The 13,116-nt window shown below is 44.0% G+C and overlaps 1 protein-coding gene across 3 annotated transcripts in view; it reads right to left on the bottom strand.

Moving 5' to 3' along the window:
- The window catches only part of TNFAIP8 (TNF alpha induced protein 8), a 122,672-nt gene that overhangs the window by 58,715 nt on the left and 50,841 nt on the right, over positions 1-13,116 (bottom strand). The window contains exon 1 of one of the 3 annotated variants that reach the window (XM_015140624.3): positions 4,751-5,212. The exons of the other annotated variants lie outside the window; for them this stretch is intronic. Within the exon in view, the coding sequence (XP_014996110.1) occupies positions 4,751-4,763 (13 nt within the window). The 5' untranslated portion in view covers positions 4,764-5,212. Of the gene's footprint in view, positions 1-4,750; positions 5,213-13,116 lie in introns of those variants that run through there. 3 annotated transcript variants of the gene reach the window in all.

Below are 13,116 nucleotides of genomic sequence, written 5' to 3'. Positions count from 1 at the left end.
GTGGATGCTAAGACACCACAGAGGCACAGATGGGGTAGAGGGTCTGTAAGGCAGGAACTGGGTCCCTGATCTTCCTCCCTGACTCATAGCTTGGTGCTGCCCCACCCTCCCCGATGGCGCTTCCTGATAAACCCCATGTGAGAATATCTTTGTCATACTGGGGGTGGCTGCCTGCCTGACAGGAGCAAAAAGGACAAGACTTGTAGGGTGGGACAAGGTGCTGAGAAGGTGTGTGTGTGTCAAAGCTCCAGATTCCAATCTGGAATAAGGAGCCAGGAATGAGGAGGTCAGGTCTGCCCTGGGGTCTCCCCCAGGAGCTGAAGGTGTGGTGAGGTGCTCAGGGGCACATGTGGTGAAGGGGAAGAACATTATTCAGCAGTTAGCAGGAGAGGGGCAAATCAGTGGAAAGCCCTGGCCTATTAAGGTCTGGCCAGATTTTTGTCTTAGAATATGCTCAAAGTCCACTTGCGGCTCCGCAGACAGCAAATCGCATTTCTGTACTTCCACTCGGCAGTCTTACAGCTGAGATGCTGAATTCCAACAGAAAGACTTTCTGGAAGCTGGGGAAATCAGTTAGGGTGTTAACGAGGCTTTCTTTGGTGGCAACTTTGAGCACTCTCCCACATGCAGCAAATGCTGTAATGCTCCAGTTTAGATGGTAAACAGGAACTGCAGAAATGTTTCTTGTCAAGCTTTGTTATGGCTTACTGCTCATGGCAGTCCCCCATTCATATCTGCATTTCTGCATGTGCTTTGCTGTCCTATTAGCTTTGACATTTTTTATTTTTATTTTTTTTCTGGCTGCTAACTCCCAAGCACATGACCCTGAGTTTTGATAACGAAATTACCTCCAGCAAGCACTCCTTCTTAGCTTCTCATCAAATCCAGCTCAGATAGCTCCCCGAGGAGCACCACTCTCCTAAAAATAGAAACCAAAAGACCTCTGTGGTCTTTTATGCCCTCAGGTTCTAGTGACAGGCAATTTTACTGAAAGGAGAAATGATACCAAAGGATGCAAATCAATGCTAACCCTAATGGCTCAAGCTGGTGGGATGTCAAGCTCATTTATAGACAACATATACAAATAAACATGAAATCACCTTGGTTGGGAAAAAGAAATAGTGTTATAAAAACGAATGTGAGTGCAAGATATGATGATAAGGTAAATCTCATATAGTCTAGACTGGGAGCTCTGCTATAAGAGGAAGGGTAAGAATGAGGCAAGAGAATTCAGGATGAGTTCTCTCCACAAGCAAATTATTTCATGTCACTTTGTCCGCTGGATACAGGCTAGGAGACGATTAAACAAGAGGAGACAATGCACATGACAACACAAAGTCATTTTCTTCTATACTTAGCACTGGTCTGACCTTCATCATAAAGTGATATTAGAGGATTTGGCCTGTGTCCAGAGGACAGTGGTCATAAGATCTAAAGGAGATAGAAGGGGAAAAAAGGGCTTGAGCTTGTTCAAAGTAAAACGAGAAGACAATGAGTATTGGGCCAAAATGGTCCAGGTTAAGCTGTATTTGGTGGCGAGTTCACATTCTCTCCTCAGCTACTAATCCTGTTTTCAAATTAATTTTAAATACCACTTAATATTCAGTCTTACTAACTTTCAGGGTGAGGGGGTAATACTGAGAATGGTGACCAAACTTCTTAGGACTGTAGAAATTTTATTTTATGTTTATTATATCCAAATAGCTTAAAAATGAATGCAAATAAGAAATAGGGGAGGCCTTATGAGACTGCACAGCTAATGGACATTAGGAAAATCTGAAGGATTTATCTCCATAGCAAAACAAAGGAAGGCAATATTCGGCAGAGTATTCCTCTGAAATAAGAGGTCTGAGCCTTTCTGTGTTTGCTATGAGGCCTCTATAGGTAGATAGGGACACAGCAGGGGAACAACTAAGATGAACCATGTTGAAATACAGCTGCTGGAGGAGCCCACAGCACTTTTCTTCCTCTCAGACCACTGCACTTGAAGTCTGCACCTGTACGTGGCTATGTATCCCCAGGGCAGGCAGGGTGGCCGGAAGAGTGCCAGAGGCAGGAGGCAGGTTTTCATCCCAGCTCTCGCACCATGAGGCTGGATGATCACAGATACCTGCCTTGATTTCTTTGGCCTACGTTGCATTTGTAAATGAGAAGACTGGACTAAATCAAATGGTTTCTCATCTCATGCCCAGTGCAAGTCAAATTCATTATAACTGTCCACAAAGCCCCAATATCTAGCCCCTCACCACCTCTCTGACTCATCTCTCTCCTTCCCTTAAGCTTCTGTACTGTTTCTGGAACACATCAGGCCCATTCTCACCTCAGGGCCTTTGCGGTCGCTTGTCCTCTGTCTGGAAAGTTCTTCCCCCAGGATATTCACATCTGGCTTCCTCACACTTCTCAGGTGAATCTAATATCAATCACATTCTCAGTGAGGATTCATTCACAATTGCAACCACAATTACCCTCTTCAGCTTGAACATACTTTTTTCTACTTAGCACTTGGTTCTCCACTTACTATATATTTTACTTATTTATTTTGTTGATGTTTATTGTCCCCACCTAGTATATCAGCTCTCCAAGAGCAGGGATTTCTATCCGCTTTGTTCACTGCCTTAGTACCTGGAAGGTGCCTGGGACATAATTCAAGAAGTATTTGCTGAATAGATACGTCCATGGATGGCTAGAAGGGAGGGCAGAAGGATTACAGACCTTTATAGTGTCTTCACTCTGGGGTCTGTGGGCTGTGGTGCTTATGGTCAGAGGGCTCTCTCTGCCACTGGGATGGACTCTGTAACCACATGACAAAAACAAGCCGGACCAGGTGAAACATAAAGGGCCCAGAGCCAGATGCGGTATGCTTTCACTCCACTGCAGAACCTCCCAAGCACGGCTTCCTGCTCGCTCCATGCCTTAAGCTGATGGACATGTACAGCCAGCACTCTCAGCAGTCACACCCTGGACTTCAGACATTGTCTATGAGAAATTCCTTATATTAGCATTCAGCTCCACATTTCCAGAATCTAAATTACTGTCATCCGGGGAGAGCATAGTTACACCCACCTCCTCTCTCTCACTCTTCATTTAAAATCCCTAGGTAAAAGAGAAGTAAGTTTCCCTATTGCCAAAATATCACACTAGAGTTTATCCTGAAGTGGAAAAAGGTGGTGATGCTCCCACAGGCAATTCAGCCAGTTCCACTAGATGGCAACATGGTCAGGATGTGCTGATATCCAAGAGTGAAATTTACCAGGAACAGAATAGACAAGCTCCTACGCGCCACTCTGCCACTACGGTTCTCAGCTCGGCATGCACAACCTTGCCTCCCCTTCACTTCTAGCCTGGCTATTTTCAACCACTAATTTACAGTTGGTTCTCAAATGGTTCATGCTTACCCTTGAATGCTTATGACTTAATCACTGCAGCCTTGGAAGTTTTATGTACACGTCTTTCTGCCAAAGTACGCTACCTACCCTCCCTTTGGAACTCTACCCAAAACTCATTTCTTCCACAAAACCCTCCCAAGCAAAGCTGGCTCTGATCTCAACTGTATATATGCAATGACATACAGTCACAGACACATAACCATTTTTTTTTTTTTTTGAGACGGAGTCTCACTCTGTCGCCAGGCTGGAGTGCAGTGGCACGATTCTCGGCTCACTGAAATCTCCGCCTCCTGGGTTCAAGCAATTCTCCTGCCTCAGACTCTCGAGTATACACACACAAACACACACACACACACACACACACACACACACACACACGACAGGATCACATGCACAGCTCTAGGCATCTAGTAGATGAACATACATTTACTATAAATGATATGCAGGTAACCACATTCCCTACAAGAGAAGTCAGGACTCTATGAAATAATATTTATTGGCTGCCAAGGGTTCAATAATGGACCAAAAGACTAGATATACCAACACCCTCCTATGTCTTCCAAGTTCTAGTTTTTTCCTAGTATTAAATTTAAGCTCCAGAAAATCTGTTGAGCAGACCAATTTTAAGTAAACCGAAGCAAATACTATACATCAACTTGAACAAAAGTGTATATATGCCAATATAACTTTAAGGGCTATTTAAAACACTCTATTCCAATCCTTGATAACTTTTTCAATTTACTTTAAAAATAAAATTAAGTCTACTTGTGAAACATTAAGTATGGCTAAAAACAAACCTAGGGTGTTATTTTAAAAGTACAAAATGCTTTATATGTAAGGTAAGTTTTTTTTTTTTTTTTTTGGTTGTTAGGAGAAAATGGTAACAGCAATATTCAAACAATTATCCAATGAGATAATAGAAATAAACACCCTTGTGTTTACGGGTTGCCCCACGGTGTTACCACTGCTGCCAGACCACTGGGAACCAGAGGTGTCCCACAGTTAATAAATGCATGGAAAATGTAAAAGAGAAACTCTGGGTGAAAAAGCCATCCAATCTTTTCAGAGTCCCATCTCTGAAACATTTCAAACCTTTATCTTTTACAAATGAAACTGCTACATGCAAACTTCAAATGCCATTTTTCCACCCACAGTACTCATACCTCCCTCAGCTTAACACTGGTTCCTCAAACCCAGAGCCACAGCAAAACAAAACAGTGATTTGTTGAACACAGTAGCTCTAAAGCCACGACCAAACATTATTTCCTTGAAGAAAGCAATACCATGTTAGTCATCTGAACATTTTATCAGATTTCAACAAAGACATCACATCTAAACATATTCTGAGAGCCGTTTTAACTCACCTAGTTTCAGCATTTTCTCCCCGTATACAATCAGAAGGACAACTTCACAGTATCTTGGTAGTCAGACAGACTTGAGGAATGCACGCAACCACCCTGTTGACGTGTACACTACAGCACCTGCATCACCTTCGGGGAGACTCAGTCCTTCTCAAGAATAATTCAAAATAATATATACTATCCTTTTGAAAAATGTACCATAAGTTTACTACATAAACGCACAGAAGGCGCTGGTCAACAACAGTCACTTTGAAAGTTGTCTTGCTTGTTATTCTGGGAGCCAGGTTTCGTCACTTGTAGTGGAATGCACTATGTAGCCTTTAATTGTGAGTCCAGAGAGGTCTCCACATTCACAACAGGGATGGACTGGTTGCTGCCTGCACTTGCTCCCTGTAAACTACAACTACCTAGAAATGCAAGAATACCTGTGACAAGCAAACAGGAGTATATTCAAAATCAAGCAGAAACAGGAAGTCTAACATTTCAACATGCTAGAAAAAAGAAACAGATACTTAGAAAAAAAAAAAAAAAACTAAAAAAAACAGGGAGAGGCCCCATTCGCAGATGCCTGAAAAAAAGAAAATTAAAAAAACACCTCATTCCTACCTGTATAAACATGAACATCTATTAATAATACGTATTGCTCAGAGGTGTTTCTGTTCTCAGGAGAACTAGAGAACACAGTTTGGACAACGCTGCACCTGGCAAAAAAAGTGGAAAATAGACAAACTCTCCAAGGCCTGGTTCACAGTCTCTTTATGCCACTTTCTGGTTATGTAGATGTGCAAGTTATTTAACACCCCTGAGCAATCAATTTTGCACTTCTTAAGATGAGAATAACATCATCAAATTCACAGAATTGCTATTAAGATTGAAAGAGAACCACGTGAAGCAAATAACATATTGCCTGATGCACATAGAGTTCTCAAGCAGTAATGAGCATTATTACTGACCAAAATTAAAATCAAATGCCCAATACTAATTTGGGAAGGAGGCCAAAAGAGATACCAAATCAACATCAGTTTACAAACATATCTCTACATTTCTTATTGTCTTTGGCCTACATTATCATGTGACTAACTCAGAGCGATATGACACTTATACCTTAGAAACCATATTTTTGTGTTCTTTTGGGTTATCTCCCCAAATTCTGACTGGTCTTTCATGCCATGTAAACTTCATCGGGGACTAAGGGTCAAAGAAGATGTCAAGCGAAAGCTCTTCCTGGAAGTGCCAGACTCTAAATCACAAGGACTTCCCAGGCTGTGACTCACTGGCAATTCCAAGGGTAAGTTACAAAGAAATACTGCATCTAAACAGAGGAACAGGCCTCTCACATTTCCCTAAAATGTGACCTCAGTCGTGGCCGCATGGCTAGGTGGTCACCAGAAACCACTCTTTCCAGTTCTGCTGGGGGAGGATGGGGCAGTGCAGTGAGGCTGCAGGAAGAGAAGGCTGGAGGAAGAATCCTGCAGTCCTACGTGAAAACAACTGCCATCTTTACACATGCTCTAGGCCCAGTCGGGGAGGCACCAGCAAGGTGCCAACACGAGGCAAGGGCAGAGGAGGCTGCACATGGGAGCCTCATGTATCCAGTGGGCACCTCTACACCCAGCAGGAAACTCCTGGTTTTGGAGAGAGCGCTCAAAAAAACAGGAGAACAAAAAGCAAAGCATCTGCACAGGCATTTCCCTAAGACATCCTTTTCTCTCACTTGAGACTAGAGTGCCCAGGATGTCGCCCGGTCTATTCAAAGTGTGCTGTTTAAACCAGTCCCAGCAGTTAGCATCCTGCTTATCCTACTATATTTGGGAAGAAAGAAGAGTCACAGACATAGGCTACAGAGCAGGGAGATTCTCAAGTAAGTACTTGTGAAGCAGTCAAACCTTACAGAAAAAAAAAAAAAAAAAAGCTAATATCTCTTTGTAGATATGACTGCGCACAGCACTTCCATGCTTCCATAGGACTTGTGAATTAAGACACTCTAGGTAGGTTCAGGGATCAACATTGTGATGGTCGCCCAATGTGAATGCATCACCCATGCTTCAAAGCAAGGAGGAGAGAGCAGGCAGCCAGAACTTCCAGCCCTAGGAGCCCTGCCTGGTGGCCTAGTGGCTGAAGAATCTGTCCAGACCCAGCTTTGTGAAAGCAACTTGTGGTCAGGAATATAGGTGACTCTTGGCCTCTTTCTTGGTGAGCACAGCTCTGCAGCAGAAGCGCAGGGGTAATCTGTACCCCAACCCCTAACCCCCAGCCCCTGAGAGTGCAACTGGCACTGCCAGTCATGGAGGCACTCTGGAGTGTCACAATAACAGCAAATAAGCTGTCATTAGGGAAGTCTGCGGCCATCTTATCTGGTACTTCTCTATCTCTCTGCAAACACATGATGGCGGCCATGAGAAAATCAGATCCTTCTCTTCCGTGTGTGTGCGCTCCACATTATCTCAGCATCTCAGAGCAAGAGACTATCACTTACATCATTTCACTCTCCCCACACCCAGCGAAAGTGGGTGGCAATCCCAGTTTCCAAAGTGAGTGTCAGAGCAGAGAGGTTAAGCAGCATATTCAACAGGACCCTGCACAATAGGGCAGGGCTGAGAGGAGAGGCCATGAGGCCTAACCCCTACCCTCCCAGAACAATCTCTAGACACACATGCTCTCGCTGGCCTAGTTTCATCCACTGCTTGTCACATACCCCAAGAAAAATGTTTCCTTTATAGCTACCCACATCCTTATCAGCAGCACATTCAACAAATCATCAAAACAGTGATGACATTTGTGTCTGCAAAAAAAAAAGACACTTTCATTTGTTTATTTTATCTAATTCTACAGCTTCAGACAGAACTGGAAATGTCTACAAAACACCTTGGCCTTTATGCTTTGGCATTCCCAGGACATTCCCTAATCCCGAGTGCTTAATGCCATGGCTGCCAAGATTAATTTCATTTTCTTTCTGTTCAACCTTTCTCTCTTCCCATCAGTCCTCTCTGTACCCTCCTCCATATGCTGAATCCCACCCATGCTAACTCTTTCAATGGCCTCCCTAAACCATGGTGCTAATCAGAGCTTCCCCCTCCTCTATTTAACTTACTCTTCTTTGTCTCTCTCCTCTTCTTCAAAGAGGAAAGAGTCATTGGTGAAGCAGGGAGGAAGGCAGGCTGAGAAGGAATTATTCCAGGAGACTCGGTGACTGAGATAAACAATATGCTCAGAAGCATTTTCCAGATGTTCTAACAGAGACAGCGGATGGTCAGACTCACTTCTCACATAATGGAGGCCTTGCATGGCCCAGGATTTCCCCAACCTTGTCTAGACATGGCCTTGCATGGTCCATGTCTAGACAAGGCTGGGGAAATCCTGCTGCTAAGCACCTGGAGATGTCCACAGTGTGCTTGGTGCTCTCACTGTGGTCCACTCAGTCCTCGCCAAAACCCTGGGAGGTGGGCATCATTATCCTTGGATTACAGATGCGGAAACCCAGCTCCATAAAGTTAACGTATCTGTTCAGCAGAATGCTGGGATATGAGCCTATGTCTGCTGGCTTTTTTCTCTTCATATCATGTCGCAAAAGCATCCATGATTCACCAGACAGAAAGCACAAAAAGTAAACTGTATGGAAAACAGAAAGAACACGTTTCTATTTAATAGAAAGGCAAAAGACCTCCTGAGGCCAGGTAGAGTGATGAGTTAAGCAGTGTGAACAGCTGCTGCTGAGGGCCAGCACTGGGGCAGAGACTGCTCAGTTCTGTCATCATCACAGCTGCCATTCAGGTTACCCACCCAAATGGGCTGCACAAAAGGTAAGTGTGGGAAGGTAGGCCTTTCTATCATGCAGTACTTGTTTCTATGTTTTAAGTATAAATTGTTAAAAATGTTATTGTTAGAAGCAAAAAAAGAAGATTGTCCTCTAATTTCTCTTAGCATCAGATAACTTGGGTGTTGGTAAGACCGCCAATACCATCTAACCTCATTTCACAAGTGAGGAAAACAAGGCCATCCAAGGAGGCTGAAAGACATGCCCAGAATCCCACCACTAGCCGTGAGCAGCACAGCTGCGGCACTCACTGGGTCCTAGGCCTGCAGAATGAGCATCTACGTCTCTCTTCCTATGATTCATGCTCAAGTCTCTCTTCACACTTGCACCACCAATGAAAACACTAAATCAGCATTTAGAAAGCAAAGAAACACTGAGTGCTGGCTGCAATAAACATGCTGGCACTTGAATGTGGTTTATTCTCTACTGAACTGAATATAAACAGAGTCCTGACATTTTATAGCATTCTTCCATCGCAAAACCTCATGTAAAACTGAACATGATCCCTAGTAATAAAATACTAAACTAATTAAACTCTCAATTTGCCAAGAAAAACTATCCAATTGTAAGGTAAATTTCTCTGTAAATTTCTAGAAATTCTGGTTAATAAGGCAACATATGATATTTCCCAAGTTAAATTTCTCCTCCTCCCTCCATCACCAACCAGTTATTTTTTTCTCTCTGTTTTAACCTACTCTGGCTCCCTTCACAACCTTGTCACTCAGTCATCACTGATTCCTCCCTTGGTTTGGGTGGTCACTTACTCACCAGGTTCTGCTGGCTTCTCATCTGTGCCTCTCCCATTTTCACTTCCATTTGCATTCTGTTAAACCTCCTTTTGTTTTTAAGGTAGCAGAAGGTGGTTTCTTGAAAAGACAACTTTCCAGAGAATGCTAGCCAAGCACTTCTACTCTCCACTCCCTCTCTAGAGGACAGAGAGCTTTCTCATTATGTAGTTTTACCCATGTGGGTATTTTCAAACCACATTTTTGTTTTGAAAACTAAGTTTCAAAAACTTTTCCAGGCTGGACGCAGTGGCTCATGCCTATAATCCCAGCACTTTGGGAGGCCAAGTTGTCTCTTGGAAGCAAGGGCAAGGGTCGAGGGTCAGAACTGCAGTGGGTGGCAAAGGTGAGAAAGAGCTTTTCCACTCTATATATTTACATTCTGACTTTTGAACAATGTAAGTATATTGTCGTTTTAGATTATATTTTAAAATGTTTAGAAACTGCTCAGGTTCTTCCCTGGAAGCTATTTCAAGTCCAGCTGGGTTGATCTTCCTTATGGTCTGTTTCTTCCCTGCAGGGAGACCTGTTCCCTTTCTTTTCTTTCATCTTACTTCACCTAGCCAGACATTAATATATCTTCTCACACTTTCAAGAAGTTTCTTTTCTTAAGCTCATGTATTATAATGTAACAGCTTAGAGTTGGACATATCTGAGTTCAAGTTAATCTCTGCCACTTACTGTATGACCTTGAGATAGTAACTTAATTTATCTGGGCCTCAGTCACTTCATTTGTAAAATGAGAATAATAATAACCTCCTTCCTAGGGTTGCTGTAAAGCTTAAGTAAGATAACACGGCTGGGCACGGTGGCTCACGCCTGTAATCCCAGCACTTTGGGAGGGTGAGGTGGGTGGATCACCTGAGGCAAGGAGTTCGAGACCAGCCTGGCCAGCATGGTGAAACCCCGTCTCTACTAAAAATACAAAAATTAGCCAGTTGTGGTAGTGGGCACCTGTGGTCCCAGCTACTTGGGAGGCTAAGGCAGGAGAATCGCTTGAGCCCAGGAGGCAGAGGTTGCAGTGAGCAGAGAGCGTGCCACTGCACTCTAGCCTGGGCAACAGAGCGAGACTCTGTCCCAAAAAACAAACAAACAAAAACAAAATAAAAAACCTTTTTCAATTTAGACAGCAATCAGAATTATAATATGTCTTGAGTACTTTCCCTTTGATTTTTTTCCCTAAGAAAAGCACACATCATTTTTGAATGTTTGTGGGGGAAATATGATGTGTCACCCAGTTCTGGGCCTCTTCCCATTTGTACCCTGAGCCCACATGTTCATGTACTCCACAGTAAACACCCATCCGCCCCCATCTGCCTCAGGCTAACATGAACAAATTTACTCAACGACAAGGCTGGCGGCAAATCATTCCCAATGGGGGCCTGGGAACACACATTTCCAGGAGACAACATCTCATCTCCTGGAAAGGAGTTGGAGCCTCATTTCCCCTTTCCACAAATGCAGTCCTCTTCTTACAGAGGAGGAAGAGGCCATGGGAGCCCGAGCCCCCATCCTGTGGTATATACTTCTGTCTCCTCTTTTCTATCTTCTTGTTACCCAAGCCCCTTCAGGACAAAGGAAGGCACATGGGCTGGTTTAATCTGGAAGAGGCTCACTAATTCAGTAAAGGGATGGGTCAAAACTAAATTTGTAAGTGTTCTTACTTCCAAACAGCTCTTCTAGGGCTCCATGTCTCATCTTCCCATCAGTCTTGCAAACTAAAACTCTCCGGTTCAGTGTCATCGTGGGTCCCACTCTCCCTCTTCCTCACCTCCAAAACACTCCTCTGCCTTCTCCTCATCTCCAGCCCCATCACCCCAACCTCCTTCAGGCTCATCCTCTGGCCTGAACTTCCTGTGCCTCTTACTTAGTTGTCCTCAGGCTTCCCAAAGCACAGCCTGATCACCCTTAACATTGCCATGTGTACCTAGAACTAAGTTTAAAAAGCACTTCCATATCCTCACTCACCATGTCACCCTCTGATGAGGAACATGCAATGCTTCCCTGCTGCTCAGGGGTCCAAGTCCATGAGTCAACATAGGATTTAAAGCAATCCCCAGGCCTGCCCCCACCGTTTTGCCTCTGGGCCTCTGCTCACCCGCTTTCCTCAGCCCCTTGGATTCTTTCCATCATCACCAGCTGCAAAACACTGCCAGTCTCCCAAGGCTCAGCTCAGACGAAGCCTTTCGTGACACTGTAGCCAGTCACTGGTTCCCACTTCTGCATCTCCATGATATTTGAACACTTACAGCATTTCCCACATTTTGCTCCAAGAGACAGCCATGTTTGGCTCCAAGAGGTAACCATCACTATACACACCTCATCAGCCCTACCCTATTACACCACACATTTCTAGACGACAGGGAGATGTCTTCATTCATTCAGCATGAATGAATCCACCTGCATTTACCCAGTACCTACTGAATGGCAGGCACTGACTTAGATGCTGGGGACATGGGAAATGAAATATAAGGGGTTGCCTGTCTTACAAAACTGACATTCAGTGGGAAAAAGTGGCAGCAGACCAGTAGGCACATATATAAATAAAGGACAGATTATGAAAGGTGCTAGGGCAAAAATAAACAGGGGGTTCTGACAGAGACCACTCTAGCAGAAGTGGCATCGGAGGTATATGCTGAAAGCAGGAATAACGGTCTGGGCAGTAGAAAGAGCAAGTGCTACAGCCCAAGACAGGACAAGCCAGGCATGCTTCAGGGGAAGGAGGTTATAGGGCCTGGTGCGGCTACAGTGATGGAAGCAAGGGGAGGAAAGGTGCGGGAAGCAGCTGAGAGTTAGGCAAAGGCCAGAATATGTAGACCATACAAGACATGGTAAGGAGTTTATATTATATGGCGGGAATGTAAAACAGGACAAACGTCTGGAAGGCAAAGTGATAATAAAGGTCAAAAACCTGAAAACTTCACAGGCCCTTTGAACCACTTACAGGAATATATCCCATGAAAGAGACAGAAGTGTGGACAAGTGCAAGGAAGCTGCATGGGGTTATGACAATGACCCTGTATGAAAACTTTTAGAGCCTAAGTATCCACATGGGGACTGGGTAAGTAAATTATGGCACATCCATATAATGGCATGTAATGCAGTCTTTATTTTTTTATTTTTTATTTTTTAAGAGACAGGGTCTTGCTGTGTTGGCCAGGTTGGTCTTGAACCATTGGCCTCAGGCAATCCTCCTGCTTCAGGCCCCCAAAGGGCTAGGACTACAGGTGTGAGCCACTGTGCCTGGCCAGTAATGCAATCTTTAAAACTGATCTTGCAGAGTATTAATAACATGAGAACTCTTCACAAAGGCTACAAAATAATACATAAAAGCAAAGAAATTATATTAAACCATAAAACCATATATAATTGTTATTTTTATTTATTATTATTATTATTATTTTTTGAGACAGAGTCTCATTCTGTTGCCCAGGCTGGAGTGCAGTGGCACGATCTTGGCTCACTACAACCTCCGCCTCCCAGATTCATGAGATTCTCCTGCCTCAGCCTCCTGAGTAGCTGGGATTACAGGTACCCGCCACCACACCCAGCTAATTTTTTGTGTATTTTTAGTAGAGACAGGGTTTCACTATGTTGGCCAGACTGGTCTCGAACTCCTCACCTTGTGATCTGCCTGCCTTGGCCTCCCAAAGTGCTGGGATTACAGGCGTGGGCCACCACACCCAGCCAGCCATATGCAATTTTTAAAGAGAAAACTATAAGCACACAGAAAAGAGACAGGAATAACGATATTCACAATACATTTTTTT

This window comes from Macaca mulatta, chromosome 6 (assembly GCF_049350105.2).
Source record: "Macaca mulatta isolate MMU2019108-1 chromosome 6, T2T-MMU8v2.0, whole genome shotgun sequence".
NCBI classification, from domain to species: domain Eukaryota; kingdom Metazoa; phylum Chordata; class Mammalia; order Primates; family Cercopithecidae; genus Macaca; species Macaca mulatta.
This window is presented reverse-complemented; position numbering and strand designations above follow the sequence as displayed.